At 30.5% G+C, this 19,274-nt stretch overlaps 1 protein-coding gene across 2 annotated transcripts; it reads right to left on the bottom strand.

The window, feature by feature from the left end:
- Window positions 1-2,363: 2,363 nt before the first annotated feature.
- On the bottom strand, window positions 2,364-18,026 carry LOC148274406 (armadillo repeat-containing protein 7). Of its 2 annotated transcripts, XR_015824304.1 has the most exons (4): window positions 17,868-18,026; window positions 15,962-16,132; window positions 5,025-13,904; window positions 2,364-4,807 (listed from the first exon to the last, which is right to left on the bottom strand). XR_015824304.1 is itself a non-coding variant. In XM_088237163.1 (3 exons), exons 1-3 carry the CDS (start codon window positions 17,974-17,976, stop codon window positions 13,582-13,584), a joined length of 603 nt encoding a protein of 200 aa, XP_088093289.1. In that variant the 5' UTR covers window positions 17,977-18,026; the 3' UTR covers window positions 2,364-13,581. The 2 variants fall into 2 exon arrangements, 1 of the variants encoding a protein (XP_088093289.1); XM_088237163.1 differs by having other exon boundaries at window positions 2,364-13,904.
- Window positions 18,027-19,274: the final 1,248 nt, after the last annotated feature.

Raw genomic sequence — 19,274 nt, 5'->3', positions numbered from 1 at the left:
AAGGTTTTCCTGTAATTTAAATTAAGTACTTAAAACATAAAACACGTACGACTTTTGCAAAAATATTTTTATTCTTTTTGGCCCCAAGAGTGTTAAATATCCTGGAAATTCTCAAAAACTAAAGCCATCTTCAGGAGGTATATTCATTTTTATATTTTATCTAAAGAAAAAGACCATTACTCCAGACTGTTGCGAGACATTGCATAAATTTATTAATTTTAAATCTAAAAATGGGTGTTTTGACACCAGTTTATTTCCTAAACGCTATAGAAGTATTATTTTATAAATGATTTAAAGCAAAACGATGCTCTTACTTTTACTAAATGTTATTGAATATTTGTATATAACCACTTACCGACTTTTCTATGTCTACCGGTTTCGAGACCTACCCGTCTCTTGGTCCTTTTTTTCAACTATTTCTCAAACAACATAGAATATTTTCATAATTTAATCAGAGCATGTTTGTTCTAATCAGTGCATGTGCTTATTCAAATGCATGTCGCGTTTGTTTTATATTTTTGTACAACAACTATAGTGAAGGTGGATAGTGGGTTTTGCATGCCGGTTTGCATGTTGGTTTAATTTCTTTCACAACTCAACACATGAGACTTTAAGTCTTACGGAGCATGGAGTTGGCAATATGTTAGGTAATATTAGGTATAAATGTAGTAATGAATAAATAAATAAATTTAATAAATAAAATAATGAATGCCTCTGATTTCAATATTTAAAAATTTATTTATGAATAAAGGGAATGTTAATTTTGATTTAACATGATTATTACACTATTAAAATCTCTGTAAACTTACTTAAAATATTAGGTGTTAGCATAAGTTGTATCCGTTTTATTCCAAATTTAAAAATGAGTACCAAAAGTAAAAAAATGGTACAAGTTTAAAATTCGTAATTCGCAAGAAAATTTTCTGCTCTAAAATATATTGTGTTTACTTTTACGTTACATATATTATTTTATTTGATTACAAGCCTTCAAAATGGAATATCAAGTGGATGATTTTGACACCTTCTGTTTGCGTTCACTTGAGGGAATAAAAGAGAAAACAAACAGGGGATTGAATGAGAATACATTATCGACTAATTTGTTGTAAAATAATGAAGAATATTGACTAGTTTTTTGTAATGAGGAACTTAAGCCCTACGGGAAATTGGATACAAAAAATGTTTTCTTGCGCGCGGTAAAAGTTAGAGCATTAAATTGTAGAGTGAAATTTCTTAAAAATGTACGAATAAAATAATAATAAATATTTTTATAAAAACGCACTACTTTGAATGACGTCACTGGTTCATATGAACCATCCAATGATATGAGAGCATTGAAGGATATTCGGTTTGGTCACCGTAAACGAACCAATCCGAAGCACTGTCATAGAACAACCTCTGACGTCGCACGCGGAGTTGTTTCAGAAATACAAAACTTTAAAAAATCATAGCGCTTATAATATGATATATAAAAAAATGTTTTTTTTAAATTTGGCTTAGTTTAATATTCTATTAACAAATAAAAAAAAAAAAGACACTGAGCTTCTTCATTTTTATTTCTTGTGCCATCTTGTTCTCTTCATTTAAAAAAAAAAACAGACACAACTTTTGTAAATACCCAATACTAAAAAATCATATCGCCAATGGAACCAGCATAAATATCACATTATTTCGGAGAAAAAAATTAAGTTCCATCTATTAAATGCACTTACCCGTTTCTGTTTAAAGTTTTCAAACACATTTTTTAACAGCCCAACATTTTTACCGAGTGGCAGGATATTATTAAATTTAATATCCTCAATCGAAGATGTTATTCCGAAAAAAAGTACGATGTGTATTATAAAAATCTCACAAAATTTATATGAAGCCATTATAAAATATTGTTAACTATCGAAAGAGCAATGGAATACTGTTTTAAAATTTTATCCGTTTTAGGAGATACAATAAAATGCCGATGTCATTTGATTTTAAAATGCATTTGTAAGCTCTTTAATATCACGTTATTTTTTTCACTTCCTTATGTAATTTCTTGTTTTGGTATTTATAAAAAAATTCACAAATCATCATTTTTTTTACATTTAGGATAATTTGTTTTGAAGTCGGTAGGAAATATTTACTTCAACTTATATCAATTAGGTATTTTGTTATTATGTATGGCAAAACATCTGAGTTCAGGTCTACCAATGCTACATCTACCCTGGGCTTTGTATAAAATACCTATCTTGTTGGACACTCTCTTTTTTATTGTTTTAGCTTTAATTTTATTTGTTTGAATTTTATTTCAATCGTACCTGTGTATATTTTAAAGAAATGTATTTACGATTACCAATGGTCTTAAAAAGTCCATAAATAAATAAATAAATATAGAGTTTCAAAAATGGGTTTATTGCTTTATGGTATAAACAAAATAATTTCTTATTCATAATTTATTTCATGGTATAAACAAAATAATTTATATAATTCAATCTTAACTGTAAATTGTGTTTTTTAAAATTACGTCAAGTTATGAATGTTGGCCATTTTTTTATTTGTTTACTTTCTTTAGTAAAATGATATTGAAAAAGGAAAATTGTTTAATATAGTTGATTTTTTATCTTGAATGATTTCCTCTGTGCAATATAAAAAAGTGTAGATTTGACACATCAAGCTTTCTACTTAATTTTTTTTAGAAAATGGACCACTCACATATTACAATATTTAATTATAACTATGAGAAGCATAGATTTAAGATAATATATAAAACCTACAAGGAAGGATTTACAATATACGAGTAGAATATTGCTTCAAGGCATTAAAAAATACATAAATCTTCAATGAAAGAAGAAAAAAAACTGATTTTATATTTATGTTTTTAAGATTCTACAACTGAAACTGTTTCTTTCGCCTTTGGGCATAAAATATACATATTACATAATCAACAAATAAGTAAAAAAAAAAATGCTTAAATTAAACTCATAAATGCATGAGAACATTAAAAATAATATCTGAACCATTAACGTATAATAAATTGACATGTTTTCCTTTATTAGCCGCGAACGCTTGAAACATTATATTATATCCTAAGAATCTTAATTTCCTTTATTTTATTCCTCATCTATCCTGGATTCTCTTCCTGTCTCCTTCCAAATTCTTTACGCGATCCAGCATTCCATGCATTGTTTTTCTCATCTAATTAAACGTGAGAAGTATTTTTATGGATAAAAGCACTATCTGCCCACTAAAAACAGCAGTAAATAAAAAATACATACACCGGAATCCCTTCTTACAAAGTTTCAAAATAACATGAATAACTTGAACCTGTAGCAATTGCGCAGAAATCTTTAATCCGAGTAATTAAAAAAAAACATTTCGCTATCCAAGTGACTTGCTCTTCGAAGAATTCACAGTACTGAATATTATTCAACAGTATATATTGAGAACGGTAGTGGTTACACACATAAATAGAGACATTTACCCAAGCGTCAACCACAACCATAATACAAGATACTCTAATAGGGATCTGATACTAAGTGAAGGGGTCAACACTGTTCTGGCATCGAGACAACACTATTACGTAGGCAAAAAGGTCCATAACCTTTTGCCAGAATCGTGAAAAGACGGGAGTGTTGTCAAGTTACGGAAGGTGTTGACCTCGCTCTTTCGTGACATTGGTCGTAGGGAGTCAGAAAAGTTGATGCATGCTACGGATTGGAGATTCTTACTGGATGTCGAAAATAAAATATAAAAAATAAGGAATAATTTTAAAAATATATATTTATAGATGACAACCATGAAGTTTCGCATAAATAAATTGTCTATGTTTTTATGAATGTATGTATGTGTATAGATGATATAAATATATGAAATGGATTTAGAAATATTGTTTGTATTTTCAAAATCAATATGGATATTGTTGGAAAATGTTTTCATTCATAATTTTAGAAATAAAATTGTAAACGAAACGTCTGAACGAAAACGCAACATGTTGTGATGTCAAGATCTGTGATGATTTTCTATTTAAATTTAAGTAGTCACAAACAAAGGTCAAAATATAACTCAATCGTGAGGTGTGAGGGGTGTGGCCAATGCAATAAACCATTTTTGCGGGAATTGAACTTTTTTTTTGTTGCTAATAAGTACAAAAAAATTATATTTTTACTCAACAGTATTTCATAGAACCTTATTAATTTATAACTGTAAAAAAAACTTTATATTTCCCTATTGATTTTTTATCTTGAATGATTTCCTCTGTGCAATATAAAAGTGTAGATTTGACACAAAGCTGTCTCCTTAGTTTTTTTTAGAAAATGGACCACTCACATATTACAATATTTAATTATAATTATTATGAGAAGCATAGATTTAAGATAATATATAAAACCTACAAGGATTTACAATATACGAGTAGAAATATTGCTTCAAGGCATTAAAAAATACCTAAATCTTCAATTAAAGAGCAATTAAATAGTTTTTTAAATTTGGTTGGAAACATTACACAGGCTCAGGAGATGATGATTCAAGAGATGTCGTATCAAATATGCTTAAACGGGTAAATCTATTGTCTGATGGTGATAATACATAATATTTGTTTTAAAGTAATTTGTAGTCGTGTTATATTTTTTAATAAAATTGAGGTACAATAGAAAACAAAAAAAATCTTTTTTTTTCTAACCAGTAACTACTGAGTACCAGTCAAAGTGACCTATACAGAACTCATTTTTACAAACCATGCCATCAAACTATGAGACATTGGTTTCATATTTTTGGTATTCCCAGTTTATGTTGATCGTCAAACAGGGTGGATGTATCGCGACATTTTGTTTTATAGTCTCTGTAATAATAATGTTTATGGTCATATTTGAACAATATATAATTTGTACGTTGGTATTTTTCTGTGATTTTGTCCTTGCTAAATGAAATGGTGATGATGAATATAATTACAATGAATCTAAACATGAACGATTGTAAAATTTATTCAAAATCATCAATAAAATGTGAGTGATCTTTCACGCAAATATAATGCCTAAATTGATGCTCCTGATAATTACCTAAGACAGAGTCAGCATAGATTCTTTCATATTCCGATATACAGGACCATCCTGCAGATGGTTATGCCTGTTGGAAGGGCTACCGCTATGCTGAACAACATCACTCTGGATGTTGATCTGTTCCATGTATCTGGAGGGGTTTTCTGGAGAAGGATTCTCCTACTATTTTGACAAGAGTCTTTTTATGTATTTATTTATTTTTAAAATATGTACGTCTTGAATTTTAGTTTGTAATGTATATGTTATTTTTAATAAATGAATTGAATTGATTGTTAGTTTTTTGGTTTTTAAATATTTTTTTAACAATTACTGTTTTTCTGTTCAATAAATGTTTTCATTTCAGAAGATAAGGAAATTTAAAAATGAAAACAAAGAATTGTGCATTTAATCAGCAACATGGTATGACCATGTAAGATTTTTACAATGTTAAAAGTATTTTTAAATTTAGTTAGTGTGCTTTCCTTTCATTAGTAAACAATGTTTCAAATGAGTAAGAACTTTTATTTATATTTCTACCATACACACTCAATAAACTTTGTATTTAAAATTATGGTCCAAAATACACAGTGGAGACGTAATATTTTTGGACAATAGTAAGTTAAGGGTTAAATCCTGAATACATTTTTCACAAGGAAACCTATTTGCTGCCTTTAAACAAATAATAATAAACAACAGCATTTTTTGCATAGTGTTAATTCTGATAATGACGAAAATCCATTAGAGAATGAAGGAAAGGAAGGCGATTACCCACGAATTGAAATACCATTGACTTTGCGCTTGTAACATGTCTATTTAATTATATGTCATTGACCAGGACTCTTATTAAAAAGGCAATGGGGTATCTATGATAAAAACAAAGAACTACAGCAGAGCCTCGATAGTCCGAACACCCAAAATTTAAACCCTTTTCGAATGTACGAAGCGTCGGAGTATGTAGATATTTTGAAAGGAGTTTTTCGAAATAAAACAAAGTTTTTTTAAAACTGAAAGTATGTTTTAATAGTGCTAAATGTTATATTATTTATTCAAGTATATTGCTGTGGGGTTTCAAGTCCACCCGGTAAAACAATACTCACTGCCGTCTGACCTACGATCATCTCGAGGACAGCGCTGAAGGTGACAACAATAGTACCAGGAAATCCAAACACTGCGTACCTGGTACGGAGGTCGAATTGCTGACGAAAGGGCAAATAGAAGGTGACTTCAATTTCACGCTGGACTCTCTTCTAGACATAAACTACCCCCACTCGGAGGAAGAAAAGAAAAGGGAACGACTACTATAAAAATCCGTGATGCCCTTACTGAAAAAGGTCAGTAAGTGACAAGTACTTTGCCTCATCTCTCCACATCATTATTATCGGGGTCACATTTGTAAAAATCTCTGTTGAACTAATTATTATTCTACGCAACTTCACTGTGAGTTTTAATAAAGTAATAAAACTTAGTGGGACGACTACAAACCCTACATCGAATTAATCACACGACAGACAATACCGACTGCGAGGCACTGCGAGTTATTGCTGAGAAACGGCGGTTGCGCAGAGGTAGGGGGGTCGTTTTCGGACTATCGAGGCCCTGTTGTATGTGGATGCTCGACTATAGAGAAGAAACAATGTCATTTTAGCTTGAATTAACGAGGAAGTTCAGTGCTATGGAAAATTGGATACAAAAAATGATTTCTTACACGCCGTAAAAATTAGAGCATTTAATTGTTTTGCAAAGTTTCCCAAAAATGTATGAGAAAATTAACATTTTAATAAAAGCGAACTACTTTAAAATGTCACAAGTTTTAGAATAATCTATCAATTATGTGTTTTGATATACAGGGTGTTCTTTAAACCCTGTCACATCCGAAACCACGATGATCAGTATGAGCAAGAAGACATATTGGCACATTAAAATAAATTTTTAGAACAAATAAAATTTACAAAAATGAAATATTAAAAAAAACATATGGTTGCTTACTTCTGCAAGGGGGAAGCGTGGAGAGGGGGGAGTCTGATACAACGTCAACCACATGGTCATACCCCCCTCGCTTCTCCCCTGCAGAAGTAACCATTTGTTTTTTTTAAATATTTTATTTTTTTTAATTTTCTGCGTTGTAAATATTTTTTTGAATATGCTAATATGTCTTCTTCCCATACTGATCATCGTGGTTTCGGATGCGACAGGGTTTAAAGAACACTCTGTATTTGCTGTTTCCAGGAAGCCATCTTTAGTGTGATTTTATATGTAACTATAGTCCTTAAAATATAGCTTCATTAGAATGACATTTGTTAGAAAAAGTGACGACATAACTTTGTAGTAACGTCTAAGGAGTTATTTATATTGACACACGAAAAATTATTTGTATCTGGTTTGTTAATTTATTTTTTTAATACAATGCTTGACACATAAATCAACATAAATATATAAAATCAGCTTTAAAACTAAAATGAACCTAATTATTAACAACGTTTTTACAAGGTTACATCATTTTGCAAAAATGTTAGAGATGGGACAAATTGATTGAATAAAAAAATAATTCAAGTGATGTTGTTCATGAAAAAAAGTATAAATGTCTTATTTCTTGGTGAATAATTGTCTTAAACACACAATAATAGACTTATTTTTGCTTTGATCAGTGATCAGTGATTTCCCATCACTAGTTACATTAGTTTGACAGCTGTCATTTTAAGCAAGCTATATTTTAAGGACTATAGTTAACAGCTATTTAGAATAATTAATCAATTATGTGTTTTGATATATTTGCTGTTTCCAGGAAGCCATCTTTAGTGTGATTTCATATGTAACTAGTTATGTCACGGGTGGAGTAATTTAAAAATTATAAAACTTTAAAAAATCATAGCAATGATAATACGATAAGTAAAAATTATATTTCTTTTGGCTTAGTTTGATAGTCTATTAACAAATAATAAAAAAAACACTAAACTTCCACATTGTCACAGTAATTAACATTGATTTTACCTACAAAAATAACCACAAAATTCTTAACAAATTATTAGTCAAAAACATTCATTTACAGTAAACATGAACTCTACACATATGAGCTTAAATACCTTAATATATATTATTTATATTTAACAAAACGATTTCAGGTATTCATTATTATTTTTATTGCATATTCCACTTATTCAACAGGTATTTGAGAAAGGCAATAATTATTAGGACTTATTTGTAATATTACATATATATCATAAAATAGTGAGTTAACAAGATGCAATATGAGAATATTTTTACTCTGACGTAATTTTGAATAAGTTAAAATTTTATTTTAAAAAATGACTATTTACTTACTTTATTAGAAACACCCATTGACCTATTAATGCACACTATAGATAAAAGTATTCAAAAAAGTAATGACACAAAAATTTACCCATAGTTACGGAGTTTCTTTATTAAGACCAGGGCTGCATTTGACGAGAATATGTATACTACAAAACCTGGGAGGATACCGATTTTCGGAATATAAAAAAGTTGGCATTTAAATATTTCATCATCATCATTCCCTTTCCGCACCTAATGGTGAATAGGACACTGCATTGGTACACCAATCGCAGCGTATCTTGATTTTTTTTTTTATATGAAGGTAAGATGATCAGTTTTACGCTTCAGGTACCAGTCCAGGGACTATGAAATATTCTAGTGTGAAAATACACTTATAAATCAATATTTCATATCAACCATGTCAGGAATTGAACCCTAGACCTCTTGAATGGTAGGCTAACGCGCTGACCATTACACCACGTTAGTTTATTATGAATCCCCATAAGATTCATTCCTTAATTCCTTTGATTTCTACCCATTTATTTATTTTTACTAATGTTGGGAAATGCTAAAATAATATTAACTCAATTTATTATATTTTTAAAACAGTATTCCTACCAGTGCACCCCTGTTGGAAAGAAGAGCTTATTTTATTTTAGGCTTATTTAATTACTTATAAACAAATACTTCCCAATGAAAGATTTAAAAATTATTTTTAGAATGGGTATCTATCTGAATGGTTTTTGCATGTTTTTATGACACAAGCAGGCATTTTGGTTTCGATTTTAAATGTCAAGCTCACTTCACATCCGGCTGGCGGTCAAAGTACGACTAAATAAGAATTAGGCATTAGTGAGCATTTGGGCATCAGTTAAGTGTCATAATTTTTAAGGGGTCAGGGCGCGTCCATGTGTATTAATAGGTCGATGGAAAAAACTTTTAAATAATTTTTCATTTAATCTTTATCGAATTATTAAAAAAAGGACCTACTTAAATAAAACTTTCGTTGCTTTATTAAAAAATAACCACACAATTTTACATACATTTTAAAAAACACCACCCACAAATAGTTTTATTGCTCATAAAACACAGATTTGTCATTTAAATCTAATACCAAAAAATGCTGTCACATTTAAACTAACAAGAGTGGAGTGTCTCTACATATTTTTGAAGATATTATTACGAAAAAAAGTTACGTAATAATCTGAAACATATTTTTATAACATTATATTCAAAATTGGAAACACGAGTTAACCAATCTTAATTTTATTCTTAATTAAATCGCAAAAGTTAATATCTATGTATGCATAATTATAGTCTTAAAATCTATGGCAATTTTATATATTATATAAATATAACATAATGTATTTCTGAATACATACTATTGAAGACTTTAAATAGTTGCCTAACATTACATTTTTGTAAAGTCAAATTGAAATATGTTGTATATTTGGCAAGGCTGTTATGTTGTACCAGTTATTTTGCACATTATTTTACAGACTAAAGCAGAATTTTCTTACAACTTTACCTTTTGCTGTGACAGATGGCGGCCATTTTGTAAAACAAATGAGGAGCAATCCGAGCCTCAAAAAGCAAGACAAATCTCAAAAAAAAAATATGATTACGATTAAATTATAAAATGATGTTATGTATGCAGATTTTTAAAGAATTTCTAAAGATATTAACATTTTATTCAAACACATTGTTTAATTTGTAAATATCATATTTTCAGAACTGAATTTCTTTAAAAGCTTATTAAAATACGTTCAGAAGAATTTGATATAAAGATCACCAAATTCAGCTATGAAAAAATTGTAAATGTTAGGGTTTACAGTGAATGTGCACACAGTTAATATTAAAAACATGGGAGACTCGAGATCAATGTACCGCAGAAATATGGCAAAAATATTATTTTTTACTTACACTGCAAAAAAAAACTGACTACAAATGACAAAATGGACAGAAGAAAATTCTTCAAAGAAAAGATAGACACAAAGTCATTTTACATTAGGGCTATCAAGTATTTTCAGTTCTAAGATACACAGGTTTATTTTTGCATCAATTTCGTATGTTTAATATTAATGAGAATTATTATAATCATCTCAAGAATGGCTGCCTTATAAATGTCATATATTTCGTTGAGATTTTTAATAGATTAAATCTAATTCGAGAAAATCACATACATATATTATTTCTTAAAACTTAACACTAGGCGATCATTATCATCTGTGGTAGGTATAGAATGCAATAATTTAAATTACATACTATTCTTAAATCCATAAATTTACTTACATTTGTACTTTACAATAATTATTTCTGCCTCGTATTCCTTGTACAATAAATAAAACATAATAAAACCTAAAATAACGATAACTTCTTAAATAAGTAATAAATTATTAAAAAGAGCGGAGATTTAATTACACATTGAATTATTTCAGTCAAAATAAAATGCTACAAAATTCGGTACGCATAATGTTGCCAAATTTTATAATTGTATAATCAATATTTGAAGCAATAACTTGGTGATTTTCAATTTGAAAAAAATTAAAATATCTTGTTTAAAATCACTACAACACCTCCGCTAATGTCAATAGGTTTGAGACGGAGTTTTAACAATAATTATGTTCCAAAACTCGGCGGCATTGGTTAACTTTTAGAATTTATCACTGTTTATTATAAAGGATGCTCCTAAGTTTGATAGAATGTTGCTGTATAATGTAATTTATTGCATAATATGATCAAAATATTGAAATGAATAATTGTACATTGAAAGCCCCACTGACTTACCCGTGTCCATTATAGAGGTCTGTGGCATCTTTTCAGATCCGAACATTGGAAAAACATATTTTTTTAGCTTTAATAAACGGTTTATTACTTAATTTCATTTATTTTTTGTTTCCAAAGATCAGTATTTTTTTTAGAATTTACATTTACTGCTTTCAATCCCAATTCTGACAGCTTGCCCACCACATACCGCGTCTGAGGACATAAGTCTCCTTGGCGGTGCCCACATACACGGAAAATTTTCTCGTTGTCAAACGAAAAAAGCTGCCCGAAGGAGCTCTCTGAAATCTGGTAGCCTTAGCATCTTTGTGCTGAAAGAAAGTAATCCAGAAGTACATAATACGTACTTCATTAGATTGAGAAGAGAGGGAAGTGAATTCTTCACTGACTGGGATTAAATTGATTGGACATGATCAATTCGCCGAAATGATTACAAAACTTTTTAAAAGCCTTGAAATTCTTTTTAGAAGCCACCAGATCTGTACATCCGACAGGACCTATAACAGGGCCACGGATAGTAGCGAGAAGCTCCATTTGGTAATCATAGAGAAGGGGAAAGGGACAAGACCACAGGATGTGTTCAGAAGATTAGTTAGGATATCCGCAGCAGCACGAAGGGGAGTCAACAATATTAAAAACAAATATTTTTTATTAAATTTACCATGACCTGATAAAAACTGCGTAGTCCAGTGATCGGGGATAACCCAAGAAGATTCTAAGGGCTGACGGATTGAAGGAAAAAAAAGAAAGGTAACCCTCCCTGAAGGGGAAGATTCCCATCGCAATTGCCAAGCATTAAGAAGAGCATTTAAAGTCATTTTTTTTCCCAATTCTGACAGCGATAGGGTATGTTAATCCATTAGCTTGTTAGCAAACCGGGAGAAACAAGTTCAATCGGGAGAACGAGTCGTCACCACACCTCCACCGGCCATTCTGTAACAGTTCGAACATAGCAACCTTTTCACGTTATTTTGCCTGTTTCAAAGACACTCTGATTCAGACATCAACAAAGAAAAAAATGTACATTTAACAAATCAACTTTAAATCATACGCCGTTACACCGGCTATTGCCGTCAAAATTGTGTCCCTCGTTTGGGAAATGTCAGTCCAAAAGATATTGGTGAAAAAAAGGCCGTAGCATACGTGAAGCTGAAGTAGCTATATGGTAGGAGATATTGCGCCCCTATAAAAAAGTTAGGAACAAAAGTGTTGTTAAAGTATGTTAATCAAATATGATTTATTTCAAATATGAACTACGTTCCAATCAGAAGTGAAATATAAAAATAAAAAAAAAGAGAGTTATTATGTGTCCATATCTGTGGATCTCGTAAGAAAAAAGTGTTCGCAAACTTGTTAATAAACAAATAAACGTAAAATTGTTTGAAATATGCATTTAAAAAGAGAAAAATTCTAAATATATTGGATAGTGAAAAAATTCAACAGTATAAAGCCCCCATCAGGAAGGAATAGGACCCAGTGAGAACTCGTAATTTAATTTGTATTCAATTTTTAAATAGCTTTAAAAACATGACATTTTGTAATTTCTACGTTTAAATTTTGCACTGTGAGAGCATAAATATTGTCCCTTGCATATGAAGGGCTAAGCATTCTGAAAGGTATTTTAGATATTGTACTTAGTGATTTCAAACAGACATTTAAAAAGATTTTGACATAAATCGATTGAGCCCGTTGCAGGTGAAGTGAACCAACTGAAAAAAAGGTCAAACTTTTGTTATAAAAGTTTTAACTCTATGAGCGTTTTACTTTTTTTTTACTAAACTGTTCTAATATTTTGAATTGACACGGATGTTTTTTACACAAAGAATTGGAAAAAAAGGTTTTTGAATTATACTAATTACAGAAATGTTCAGATTTAAAATGTCAGTTAGTTTACTTCTCCTGCAATGGGCGCGATTGTAACATATACTTAATTTAATCAGTTTTTGTAAACATTAACTTGGCTTCGCCTTCGAAGACTATTTTCTTTTCTTCTTCGACTTCGCAATAGAATTTGACCCTCATGATTTTTCTGACGTCGACCAGCTCTACGCTGATGGTGAGTTTTTCTCCGACGAAGCACTTATTGGGAAACTTCATGGTCTGAGATACAACGACGGTACCGGGTCCTGGGAGATGCGTTCCGATCAGTCCCGCTACGAGGCCGTTCAGAAGTGCACCGTGCACAATCGTTCGTTTACTGCCATTGCTCAATTTGTGCAAAGAATTATGATCGTTTGTCAAATTTGAGAACGCATCCAAATCTTTTTGCGTCAAAGTTTTCTGTATCCGAATTTTGTCACCCGCCCTGAACGGGGTATTTGTAAACGACGTTGTGTGTATTTTGCATATTTTTTGGTAGTTTTTATTGTTGACGACAAAGTATGGAAATCGGTTTGACAACATTTTGAAAAAATACTTAACAAGTCCTTCGTTTGAAACTGCAAGTACACTAGAATGTCAATGAAAAAATTATTAACACACTTTGATTATAACTAGCAGGTTGAACTTAATTAGCTGGTAAAGGAATGTCGTCGATCGCATGATCATGTTGGAAATCTTTACTTTTAAAAGCGTTTAAATTATTTTTCCCGTAAACGTCTTCGAGAAATATGTTAGCAAGATTCTTCAAACGGTTGTCTTGCGAATTTTTATATGATAATATCAGTTTCACGAATTCTGGGTTACCGAGTGATTCCTTACTTACTCGATCTGATAGATAAATTAAACTTGTGATAGCATTTAATACCGTTTCTTGGTTATCAGATTTTGAAATGTTGATGAGCAAATTCACTCCGTTGTATTTGATGATGTGGTCTGCGTTTAGTGGATCTGAAATGGCAAAATATTCAATTGAACAATGATAAAAATGCATTTGTCATAAATATTTCAAGAAGAAGAAGCCAAATACATCACAAAATTATTTGGATTATTATTGATATTATTACTGATACTATCAGACCATTTTCAAACAGGGGTAGGCAGATATTTCTCTATCTCTGTTATCATTCTATCTTGAAGAGAAATTGAATAGTAGAAAGTACAGTCTTTTTTGTTTTATCTCATATGTTGGATTCATTTTAACTACTATTGCAGGAGCCATCTTCAGGGTAAACTATATGAAGATGCAACGCTTCTACAACGGTAGCTGAAATGTCGAAATGAATCTAACCTACATGGGATCGCCGAAAAAGACGATACATATCGATAACAGTGACCCTGAAAATCTACGCACCTATTTCAAACATATCATCTTAATCTAAACGGCAAGGTTAAATTATAGTGGATTGACATTTATTAAATTCGTTAGCACCTATTTAAATTTGATGATATTAATATATTTTTTTTATAAAACTCCTTAGTCAATGACTTAAATAAAAATATCAATAAAAATGCCTCACAAGATGTACTAGTTATTGCGTTTGCCAGGCATAAAATAAGTGTAAAACAATCAATATTGATCCACCATATTGTATTTAATCATGACGTGTAGATTTTTGCCATGGTGCGAAATGGGCCAGTGGGCTCGTGGTTTGCACGTACACAGCGGTCCAGTCTCCAATAATGTAGGGCAGTCATGTTATGTCTTCTCTGGATCAGTGAAGTCATCATGAGCGTTTTCAGGTTCATTTTAAATTTGTTTCTAGTGTAATTTTTCAAGTGGTAAAATAAGTCATTATAGTGTTTAAGTCCATTGTATAGTATTTTTGACTGTCCTATGCTTGTTTTTGCTTTTTTAATGTGATAGTGTTGTTGTTGTCTAGTGTTATATTTGTGTATGTCAGCATTTTTGCTAATGTTATGTCATTGTCTTGTACAATTTCCAGTGCAATTTTAAGAACAATTTTTGACAAGTATCTTATGTCAAACTGGTGTGTTTTGAATTAAAATCTTTATCAAAATATTAACGGACCGGTCAGACGTTATCCTGCCCGAACGTTGGCTTGCCTGCTATTTATTACCTTGGAAAAATTTCACTTTTTCTGCAAATGTCAAACTTCGGTCTTCTCACCAACAGAGGGGTGTACATATGTAGGAATTCAATTTTAAAAATGTATTGAATTTAAAATTATTTTAGTATTACCAAAAATCCAGTATTTATTTATTTATATTTGGATAATTTATATAGCGCCGTTTTTGTGAAAATCTCCTCAAGGACACTGTACAATAAATAAATATCCCAGCACGTCTTGCAGCTACAGAGGGCATGGACGGTTAGGATTCTTGTTTCTCGTCTCCAGTTATGATATATAGGAGCTAGATTACACGTCTTGCAGCTACAGAGCGCATGGACAATAAGAAATCTAGCCCCTATTTACATTTCTATTTTTTTATTTGACAATGGAGTTTAGAGTTTTAGTGATATTTTAAAAATGAAATAAAAAACAAATTTATAAAAATAGAAGTTAGATAACAACAAGTCTTGCAGCTACTGAGCGCATGGACGGTTGGAATTCTAGACCTCATTTACTATATTTGGATATTTGATAGTTGATAACATTTACCTATTGAAGCTAGATTACTAATCGTCTAAAAGAAATAGATGGGTAGAAATTATAAGGAATTTAAGGAAAGAATCTGATTGAGATCCACAAAAAACTAATGCTGTTTGTAAACATTCAAAAACTTTTTTATACACAAAAAAACAACATCTTTCCAATATTTTTGTAAATGCAACCCTGGTAGATCGATGAATAAAACATTTATACTCCTCGCTTCTTTTTTACATATTAGATCAAAGATTTTAATATCTACGAACACGCACAGCGCAAAGATCTATATTTCTCTGAAAATCACACGTAAATCGGTTAACCCGTTTAGAAGGAGTTCAATAACATCACACGTACAGAGGCATTATATATATAAAGATTTATTTTAAAAATCATTACCAAGACAAAGATTACATATGCCGCTGCAAGCATACTGGGTCAGTATCGGGTTAGTTGGGGCAGTCAGTTCATTTAGAAAAAGGTCTAGAGCGTTGGATTCTCTGAGGTGTTCATAGTTGATTGGGTCGTAAGCAAAGTTAACAAGATTCGCCAGGACTTGGCGTTTGGCTTCTGCAAAAAACACATGATTTATTTAAGTAAATCGCAGCTATACACAAAATTATTTGAGGTTCCTTCAAACACACTTGATATTTTGTTCTCGGCCAACATCGAGCATATCCGTCGATCCGACAATCGTTTAAAATTAAGCAATCGTTGTTGCGACGGTTTTTGTATAATTTTTGTATTTAAGGGCTAGATTTCACCCTCTAGGGAGTTCTTGTGATTAACATTTACAACAAAGATGGTGAACATTCTTCATTCTTCTCTCATTTCATCTAATTATAAGGAAATTTCATATTTATGGCGAACTTTCGCTAACTTTAATGTAATTACAAAATCACTAAACATAGATTTATTTGCAAATCATAATAACATGCAGTGATCGCTTTGCAAATAACATGTCTCTTTTTTTCGTTTGAATTTATTTTACTGCTCATTACTATTATTTAATTTATTTATTTTTAATTTTATTTATTAAAAGAAAACAACAAAAAAAATACAATATTTACAAAACCAAAATTATAGGCCAATCATAGTTTTTTTTTTATGTATAAGTAAATTCAACGCAAAAAAAATAAGAATAAAAGCATACCTGTGAAAAGCCACTTAATATAATTCTACTTGTAAAAAAAAAAATATAACAATAATAATAATTACGTTTAAGAACATAATTTATGTTATTGCGGTGCTACTTGTGAAAATCTGTGATTGGCTAATTGTTATTTGTTTTTCATATATAAAAATTGTAGCTGGTCCACAATCCAAAAAAAATATTAAAAAATAATTTTAAAAACATTTTAGAGAAGAAATACGGAAGTCTACGCATTTACAGGGCTTATGACCTGTTATTGGCTGGTTTGAGTGGCCACTTTACACACTGTGTAGCCTTCACATAAAAATCAATATTTCTTAAATCATAGTCAAATCATCATTATCATCATCAGCCCTGTTGCGTCCGATGGTGGACATAGGCATCCCCGCATCTCCCTATCCTGAGTGAACAGCATCCAACCACCTCTTGCGACCCGTCTTAGGTCATCAGACCACCCTGCCTGCAGCCTACAGACACTTCTTCTGCCTGTTTTGGATCGCTATTCCGGGACTTCTTTAGTCCACCTATAATCTGCGGTTCCGGCAATATGACCGGTGCTCCGTTTTTGATTGGCAATCCTGTGGACCACATCGGTGACCTTGGATCTCGCTTTTATCTGTATTTTAGTTATTCTGTACCTTAACAAAAACCCAGCATTCCCCTTTGTGTCACTGACAATTTGTGTAATTTTTTTTCATGAACACCAAGTTGCACAGCCATACACATAAATAATATGCCATATAATTAACAATATTTTGAGTCAATTCTTGTGTATAAAATATTAAAATGTAACATTTTTATAATAAGAAGTTGCAAATTAACAATCAATGAGAAATAATCTTATTCGAAACAAGCTTGGATAGTGAATGAGAGAAATATAAGAAAAATATTTTTTAAATCTAAATAAATACAGTTATATATATTATTTGGTAGCAAGAAATCACACCCACCCTAAAAATTCTAAGACACTCTGTTTATAACTTTAAAAACCAAAATAAATTATATTAAAACTTCACAGAGAGGAATAAGTATTCTGAAATAGCGTAAAGATAAACGCTATGCAGTAAATTGTACAATAAACATAAAAATAATCAAACGTAACAGATCCTAACCTTCGGGACATTCACAATAAACATAAAATAGGGCACTAACCTAACGCGTTTGACTGCAGAAACTCTTCTACCAAAAGATTTATAAATTGTTTTCTATCCACGCCGTTTTTGGGGGTCCTTTTTAATAATTTTTCTCTTTTACTGAACATTGATATTTACAACAGCAAAATATAAACAATAAAATCAACCACATCCGTCAAATTTCGGACATTTTTCATTTGACATAGACAATTTTTAGTATTAAGTTCTTACTTTATCATCATTCCTTTATCTTAGGGTATTGTGGGGCACTGAATTTTCTAATTTCAATCGAAGCGTATCTCGAACATTTTGTTGCAAGAAGAAACAGACAAGATAATCAGTCTTATGCTTCAAACGAAGACTCAAGATATAAATTTAAATTTTTATTTTCTTAGACATTTATTTTGATTCATTAAAATATGAGTTTTTGAATGGCCAAATTCCTTTTGAGTCTATTTTTATCAATCATTAACATGCCTCTTTAGTAAAAATAAGTTCCCAATTACAAATGGACTATGGAAAAAATTTGAAACTCGTTAAATTCCATAGGCTTTTAATTTAAAAGCACTTTTAGATAAATTATTACACGACAAAAATAGTTAAATGCTCCAAAAATCTTTTTACCGTGATTTTTTGAGGCTCCTAAATTTAGAATACGGTATTAATTCTTGGTAGGATTTGAACAAACTACGTCAGACTGTATAACAATGTCAGAAACATTAGCAAGAAGAAGAATACGACAATAAAATTTAAAAAATATTATAAATATTTAAAGGAAGTTTTTTTTGTTGTTACAATATCAATCAAACATTGTTTACCATTCAGAACAATAATTATCATGCAAGAATGTTAAAAACTTTTGTGTCGAAAAATCGGCTAAAGAATTAAATTGATATGTTAGTCTGTTCGGATGTGTGCAGTTGTTATTAATTTATTATCAAATTAATAAAATGCAAAAAATAGTAAAATATTGTTTTTTACGTTTATAGATTATGAGCAAAATAAACTATCCCATAAATATTTTTGTAAGCTTTTTAGCGAACTTTTAAATATTGAAAAAAAATATCAATATTTCGAAAACTTTTGAATGTTTTAAAAAATGTGCGTGCGTAGTAAATTAAAAATTTGCTGTGGTTTAAATGAAGAAGAGTTATGGAAAGATTAAATCTGTAAAAAATGTTTTTTTGGACAAAGAAAAAGAAAAAATCAACTAACGGGGCTTTTACTGAGTAATATAACTATAAATAATATATACACTAGCAAATCGTTTTAGAATACATTTAAGAAACTTGGCCAAACTTACATAAAATTATGTTGGCATAACTGACACAAACTCAAAAACATTACGTAGAAAACAAATAGGTAGATAGTAGATTGTCTATGATCAAAATTTACGTGTCTGTCACTTGATTAGTTGTCAATTTTC

Source organism: Micrasema longulum, unplaced genomic scaffold, assembly GCF_059751315.1.
Source record: "Micrasema longulum isolate JH-2025_06_02 unplaced genomic scaffold, ASM5975131v1 h1tg001663l, whole genome shotgun sequence".
In the NCBI taxonomy this organism is placed as follows: domain Eukaryota; kingdom Metazoa; phylum Arthropoda; class Insecta; order Trichoptera; family Brachycentridae; genus Micrasema; species Micrasema longulum.
This window is presented reverse-complemented; position numbering and strand designations above follow the sequence as displayed.

Excerpts from the sequence above, each read along its gene's own strand:
- LOC148274406 (XM_088237163.1), bottom strand. The coding sequence starts at position 17,976 with ATGTTCAGTAAAAGAGAAAAATTATTAAAAAGGACCCCCAAAAACGGC. Across the intron at positions 16,133-17,867 it reads TCTGCAGTCAAACGCGTTAG|AAGCCAAACGCCAAGTCCTG; the intron begins GTTAGTGCCCTA and ends TGTTTTTTGCAG. Across the intron at positions 13,905-15,961 it reads CATATGTAATCTTTGTCTTG|ATCCACTAAACGCAGACCAC; the intron begins GTAATGATTTTT and ends TTGCCATTTCAG.